Below are 7852 nucleotides of genomic sequence, written 5' to 3'. Positions count from 1 at the left end.
TATATATATATATATATATATATGTGTGTGTGTGTGTCTGTGTTTGTCCCCCCACCATCGCTTGACAACCGATGGTGGTGTGTTTACGTCCGCGTAACTTAGTGGTTCGGCAAAAGAGACCGATAGAATAAGTACTAGGCTTCCAAAGAATAAGTCCTTGGGTTGATTTGCTCGACTAAAGGCGGTGCTCCAGCATGGCCGCAGTCAAATGACTGAACCAAGTAAAAGAGTAAGAGTATGTGATGATTAGTGGCTAGGATTAATTTTTGATAAATGTTTGTATTCAATGACTCAGCACATTGAGGATTTAACCTTAACTGGAATTTTACTAGTAATTTACCATATTTATCAATGGACTGACATTGTCTGCATTGCTTTTAGGTCACATCGAGGAACTTAAGATGTGATGTCCAAAGTGTTTTAATTTATGTGGGATTTAATCTTGATATTCTTTGACATTTTTTCTGATCATCTACGCTTATATGTCTGATATTTTCCTCTTTTTGTGTCTTTTTTTTTCATCTAGGCTTTTTCACGAGAAACTGTATTATCTTCAGCAGAAGAATTTCTGAAGTTTGTCAATGCAAGCCCATCTCCTTACCATGGTATGTTACTCAGTCCAATGATACTGTTTCTACGATTGAATTGTGTATTACACTGCTCAGTTTGTTCTTGGAAAACTGAGTTGATCTGATTTCAAATCTTGGGTTGAAACCTATGTATGGATGTTATCATCATCATCATTTAACATTCATTTTCTATGCTGGCAAGGGTTAAACTAAAACTTGACCACTGCAGGGTTCAACCCTTTAGCATTCAGACTTATTGTCAAATCTAATGTTTATTTATTCATTGCTTTAAATTAATCATGCATTATCTTGTGGCTTTGAGATTTCAGTGATGTGATTGTTTATTTTTAGAATGACATTGTAGGGTAGGTATTAGAGGCTGGATCTAGTTAGTTTGCATGTAAAACAGGTAGAATATTTTTGGCCAGATATGGCTGGTTTAAATGCTAAAGGGTTAGATCTGGAACAAATACAGAATGAGAATTTTGAAGAACACTCTAATGCAGTGGTTCTCGACTGGGGTCCATAAGGCCCCTGAGAATCCATATAAGATTTTCAGGAGTTCACGCAACAAAATGGTAAATTGGGAATCCACAATAGTATTTTAATGGGCCCTGAAAAAATTCTGCTTTAGATTTATGTATTGGTATCTCTTGCAAGAAACAGCTAGGTTTCTTCCTATAACATTTTACATAGTTCAACCTACACAAGTTGTGCAGAAAACAAAATGGGAATTTAGAACTTTTATAAGACAAATTTTTAGACATTGAATAAGCTGTTTGGGGTCCACCAGAATAAAATAACAATCAAAGGAGCCCATTGATAAAACATGGTTGAGAACCCCTGCTCTAATACTTCTGCCATTGAAACTACAGATGTGTTGTTAAGTTTGTTCGACAGCCACTTGTTTTGGGGTTTTAATACATTAGCATAACACCTTGAGCTAGTTTTTTTCTTTTCTTTTTTTTTTTTAAGTGAACCCTTTCACATTTAAATTATTCTGTCATGTCTTAATGTTTATTTGTTGACATTGTTTTCAATTAATCTTACATTATCTTGTAGCTTTGAGATATCGATGATGTGGTTGTCTATTTTTAAAATGACATTGCAAGATAGGTGTGAGAGGCCAGATCTGGCCAGTTTGAACATAAAACAGGTAGAATATTTTGGCCAGATATAGCTGGTTTAAACATTAAAGGGTTAAAATGATGATGATGATGATGATTGTCTTGACAATATTGGTTAAACCTAATGACATACATACATGTGTACATTCCTATATAATGTATATCCTGTGCTATTTCATAATATATAATTTGTATATCCTGTGCTATATATATAATTTATATGTGCTATATATAATATATATGTGCTCTATATATAATTTATATGTGCTATATATAATATATATATATATAATTTATATGTGCTATAAACTCAGCTTGCGAAGACTTATTGGGGCAAGCGAAAGCGAAATTGTGATGGCACCTGTGCCCAGCGTCGCCTTTCTGGCACTTGTGCCCGTGACATGTGTAAGGACTTTCGAGCGAGATCGTTGCCAGTGCCCCTGGACTGGCTCTTGTGCGGGTGGCACATAAAATACACCATTTTGAGCGTGGCCGTTTGCCAGTCCCACGTGACTGGCCCTCGTGCTGGTGGCACGTAAAAGCACCCACTACACTCTCGGAGTGGTTGGCATTAGGAAGGGCATCCAGCTGTAGAAACTCTGCCAAATCAGATTGGAGCCTGGTATAGCCATCTGGTTTCACCAGTCCTCAGTCAAATCGTCCAACCCATGCTAACATGGAAAGCGGACGTTAAACGACGACGATGATGATGATATATGTGCTAATATATAATTTGTATATCCTGTGCTATTTCATTTCCAGCTACTGATGCATTGAAAACCATGTTGAAAGATGCTGGCTTTGAGGAGTTAAGAGAGAGTAACCATTGGACTCTGGAAAATTCTAAGAAAGTAAGGAAATCTGTTTCATGTTAATTCATTTTCAGTTTAATCACTGACTTACATCAACAAATCATACATATCTAACTGGATAAGGGGTTGGGTTTTTGATGTAAGGGAGCTTTTCTGGTGGGATCCTGGTTTAAGCACCCATGTAATTCCTCATTATAAGAATGAATAAATTTATTAAACAAAGTAAAACTCCACAGACTACTTATTGCAGGGTTTGAACTCTTGAACTATAAACCAGTAACATGATATTTATTTGCTTACTTTATTTTTTTTAATTTTTAGTACTTTCTGACTAGAAATGAATCCACACTTATTGCCTTTGCTGTCGGAGCTCAGTATAAACCTGGGAATGGATTCAGCTTGGTTGGCGCCCACGTTGACAGTCCTTGCCTTAAGGTAAAACATCTTTCCTCGTCTTTTCTGTCTTTGAATTCTTTAATTACAGTAAAATTCCTCTCAGCTGACACTCAACTGGAACTTTTAAACAACTGGGACCCAGAAGAAAAAATAAATGAAAATATCTTGTTAATTAGTCGAGAGAATTTGTGTTAATTAATTTTCATTAAAAGAAAGTTTGTTGTACATAAAATGAATAGGTGCTTCTCAAAGTATAATATTTAGCAGCATTTACAATTTCTGTGTTTTATTAGGTTAATAAAATTTTGTTTTTTACTTGGATTATACTTTTATTTCTTCCTACTTCTATCATTTCTACTACATTTATAATATTAATGATGAAATGGAATATTAATGATAAAACTGATGTATATAGAGTGAGTTTTAAGGAGTTTTCTAAGGTGCTTTGGTAAGTTAGAAAATGGTAATCAGGGATCCAGAAAATTCAATTATCTGGCTCCCTTCCAGTTCCAGTGGTGCCTAATGAGGGAGTTTATTGTAGTATATTTTTGTTTTGTTCTTTTTTTTTAACCATTTGTTATTATATTATTTTGTTTACCCTGTTTTAGTTAAATCTATAACTTTCATTAAGTCTGTTCAGAGTTACCTCTCCAGTATTTCTCATTGATAACAGCTAAAAAGCTAGAAACACATTTGGGAATCCAACAGGGGGGCAACACTGGACAGATATGGTGTTTTTATACCTTTTTACCATAAGAGAGAATTTTTTTCTCCTTGGTAATTGCAGTGAATTTACCTTTAGAAGTTGAAATATGCCACAAACATATTTGACTAACCTTAAGTTTGCTTATGCCTAAACACTACCTGGCACTGATACTGTTGGATAATATACCTTTGTTTCAAGTAATTTGAAAATAATGACTTGATTGAAATACTTTTCTCATTATTAAGGTGGTGTTTGAAGCACATTAACATGAAATTTTGATGGAAGGCTTTGAGATCCCTTTAAAACAGGGAATTGGTATCATAGAATGGTCTCAGGTGGGTTGGTATTAGAAGGGTTCAACACACAGCTGCACCTGTACCTATTAATTAGTCTACTGACAATAGTATTCTATAGGCATAGACATGGCGGTGTGGTAAGAAGCTTGCCAACCACATGGCTCTGGGTTCAGTCCCACTTTGGACAAGTGTCTTCTACTATAGTTTCAGGCTGACTAAAGCCTTGTGAGTGGATTTGGTAGATGGAAACTGAACAAAGCCTATCATATGTGTGTTTCTTTGTGTTTGTTCCCCACCACTGCTTGACAACCAGTGTTGGTGTTGTTTATATCCCTGTAATTTAGCAGTTCAGCAGAAAAGATCTATAGAATAAGTACGAGGCTTAAAAGGAAAAAAGTACTAGGGGCCTTGATTTGTTCAACTAAAAATTCTTCAAGGCAGTGCCCCAGCATGGCCACAGTCTAATTACTGAAACAAATAAAAGATAAAAGTTATAGTAATTATGACAGCCATAATTGGTTGTAGTTTAACACTGAACTTAGGTAGGGGGCTCTGAAAGGGGTCTCAGGGAATAGTGTCCCTGCCTTCCTGAGCTAGTTTTCCACCACATTTCTTAAAAATCATGGTAGCGGCCTTGGTCTCGGGACCACTCATGTCTAGAAACTGAGGTTGGGGGTAAGCAAGGACATGCTCCCCGTAGAAAATCCAGCTCCAAAAATGCCTCAAGGAGAATGGGCACCAGCCAGCCCAAAGGTTGGGGTAGGCTGCACCTGCCTACCTTGGTTGCTATGGCATTGAGGTAGATCCATCGACCCCCCATTAACAGGGACAAAACCCAGATTTAAAACACTGGATGATGATGATGATGATGATGATGATGGCACTCCAGCAGTTACGATGAGAGTTGCAGTTGATTTGATCAACGGAACAGTCTGCTTGTGAAATTAACATGCAAGCGGCTGAGCACTCCACAGACACACACACTCTTAACATAGTTCTCCGGGAGATTCAGCATGATACAATGTGTGCCAAGGCTGGCCTTTTGAATTACAGGTACTACTCATTTTTGCCAGCTGAGTGGACTGGAGCAATGTGAAATAAAGTTCCACATGGAATGCACTTGTGCCAGTGCCATGTGGGATGCACTCGTGCCAGTGCCACATGGAATGCACTCGTGTCAATGTCACATTGAATGCACTCATACCAGTGCCACATAAGGTACACTTGGACTGGTACCACATAAAAAGTACCCAGCACATTCTGTTAAGTGGTTGTCATTAGGAAAGGCATCCAGCTGTAAAAACCATGCCAAATCAGACTGGAACCTGGTGCAGTTATCCAGCTGACCAGCTCTGGTCAAACCATCTAACCCATGCCAGCATGGACAATGGATGTTAAACAGTGATGATGATGCTGATGAGGATTGGTTCTGAAAAAACATTAGTCTCGGGACACAGTTACTCTTTTATACTCTTTTACTTGTTTCAGTCATTTGACTGCGGCCATGCTGGAGCACCGCCTTTAGTAGAGCAAATCAACCCGAGGACTTATTCTTTGTAAGCCTAGTACTTATTCTATCGGTCTCTTTTGCCGAACCGCTAAGTTACGGGGACATAAACACACCCGCATCGGTTGTCAAGCGATGTTGGGGGGGACACAGACACACAAACACACACACACAAATATATATATATATGACGGGCTTCTTTCAGTTTCTGTCTACCAAATCCACTCACAAGGCTTTGGTCGGCCCGAGGCTATAATAGGAGACACTTGCCCAAAGTGCCACGCAGTGGGAATGAACCCGGAACCATGTGGTTGGTAAGCAAGCTACTTACCACACAGCCACTCCTGGTTGTACATCACACGGAGATAAGTGTTCTTGCTAACGGATTCCTCTAATAACATATGTGAACAAGCTACTGTTTGTTATGGTAACATATTTACTTTGTTTATTTTTCTATTTAAGGTGAAACCAGTGTCCAGAAAGGAAAGACATGGCTACTTGACAGTTGGTGTGCAATGCTATGGTGGTGGTATTTGGGCATCTTGGCTTGATCGGGATCTTACTGTAGCTGGTCGAGTAATGATTGATGTGAGTACTTCCAAAGAAAAGTACAAGAGCGATTTAAAAAAAAAAACCATGCTTAGTTTGGGTTTTTTTTTAATCTACCCTCTTTGTTTCTTTTTTTTTTTTCTTTTATAAAATTTATGAATAACAGAGATTCAGAATTTGCAAAAACCATTTTTTAATTTATTACTGAATTTTTTAAAATCAGAAACTAATTACAGTTAATGGATTTACAGTTGCATACATTCGTAATATTTTTGTTTTCAATGAAACAGAGGACCACAGTATTTTAAATTTTCAAAAAAGCAAAAAGACTAATGTTTTCAGATGGAAACAAAATAAAATTTTTAAAAAGCTGTAACTGCTATTCCTCCAACCTTAATCAATTTCTGCTTTAAAAGAAAAAAAAAGTAAAAAATTTTTTAAAATTTCATTATGAAAATGTTTTTTGTAAATTCTGAAATGTATGTTCAAATCGAAAATATAAAACCCATTAAAACAAATAAATATTAACAAAAACCCAAAGATATAATAATGTTAGAGTGGTAAGGCTTTAAAAAATGAGTTTCCCAAGAACTTTTACCAATAATATTCTTGTTATTGTGGTTGTTAAGAGTGACAAAAGCACAGCACTAATTTGATCTTGTTCCCTCCATTTACCTTTCAGCTGTGCCTTATAACATAAAACTTGTGCTGAAGGAAGAAAACCATAAATTTTATGAAGCATAGAAGCATCCTCCTCGTTTATGTTGCTGTTATCTCTGTTTCCACAATCCCACCTCCTCTTTAACAGTCTTAGTAATTCACTGATTTATTCCTCATGGAATTTTTCAAGTTAGGGTTACAATGTTATTGTTATAGTAAGTGTAGCTCTGGGATGTTTGTATGGTGAAGTTGGGGAGGAGATGATTTAATTTTGAGGAGGTCTAATAATGCAGAAACATGTTTAGTATAGTTTCCCATACTTTCCAAAATGATTATAGTGTTTGCTATTGAGCTAATGTTGTCTTTTCTTTATCACATAACTATTTTTAATTTACTCTATTGAATATCTAAGCTTTAACTATAACACTTGCAATTCTAATCGTCTTTTTGTATTTTGACAGAATGGCAAAGGACTTGAACACCGTCTGGTGAATGTGAAGAAACCAATTCTTCGCATTCCTCATCTTGCTATCCATCTGCAGAGAGACATTAATGACAAACTGACTCTTAACAAAGAGGATCATTTGTAAGAAACATGACTTCGTTTTATATTTGTACTACTACGGTTTCTTAAATTTAAAAAATTTTTGATCTTTTCTTTGTTTTTGTTTTTGAGCCTGGTGCAGCCACTGTGTGCCCTAAATAGACATACTCCTTTACCTCCTCGATTTCATAATTTCCCACCTCTATTCGGCCTTGTGCTATGTCTTTCCTGATAATAAATATTAATGATACATACTTCAGTATAATAAATACAAATACAATATCTCAGATATCTAATTTAGTGGGGTGAAAAACTATTAATTGATATTATCCTTGCATTTAGTAGGGGGTTGATGGAAAGCTAGCGGAATCACTAACATATCAGACAAAATGCCTAACAGCATTTCTATTGGTTCTATGGATACTGAGTTCAAATCCTGCTGAGGTCAATTTTGCCTTTCATCCTTTCAGTATCAATATCATATAGTACCAGTCAAGTACTAGGGTTGATATAATCGACCACTCCCTCCCTCTGAAATCGCTAGCCTTCTGCCAAAATTAGAAAGACTTTAAAAGGTATTTTCCCTTTGCCATATATTGTTGATAGTCAGAATTTGAGTTACTACATTCCTGCTATTTCTATATGTATTGTTCATTCTTAGTCTTCAAGAAATCTCATGGAACCAT

The 7852-nt window shown here is 36.4% G+C and overlaps 1 protein-coding gene across 1 annotated transcript in view; it reads left to right on the top strand.

The window, feature by feature from the left end:
- Window positions 1-7852, top strand: part of LOC106878371 (aspartyl aminopeptidase) — a 383150-nt gene that overhangs the window by 11889 nt on the left and 363409 nt on the right. The window contains exons 2-6 of the mRNA XM_052973918.1: window positions 527-605; window positions 2459-2547; window positions 2830-2943; window positions 5876-6001; window positions 7084-7208. Of these exons, the coding sequence (XP_052829878.1) occupies window positions 527-605; window positions 2459-2547; window positions 2830-2943; window positions 5876-6001; window positions 7084-7208 (533 nt within the window). The remainder of the gene's footprint in view (window positions 1-526; window positions 606-2458; window positions 2548-2829; window positions 2944-5875; window positions 6002-7083; window positions 7209-7852) is intronic.

Source organism: Octopus bimaculoides, chromosome 17 (genome assembly GCF_001194135.2).
Source record: "Octopus bimaculoides isolate UCB-OBI-ISO-001 chromosome 17, ASM119413v2, whole genome shotgun sequence".
NCBI classification, from domain to species: domain Eukaryota; kingdom Metazoa; phylum Mollusca; class Cephalopoda; order Octopoda; family Octopodidae; genus Octopus; species Octopus bimaculoides.
Note: the sequence above shows the minus strand (reverse complement) of the source record. Positions and strands in the feature narration are given on the sequence as shown.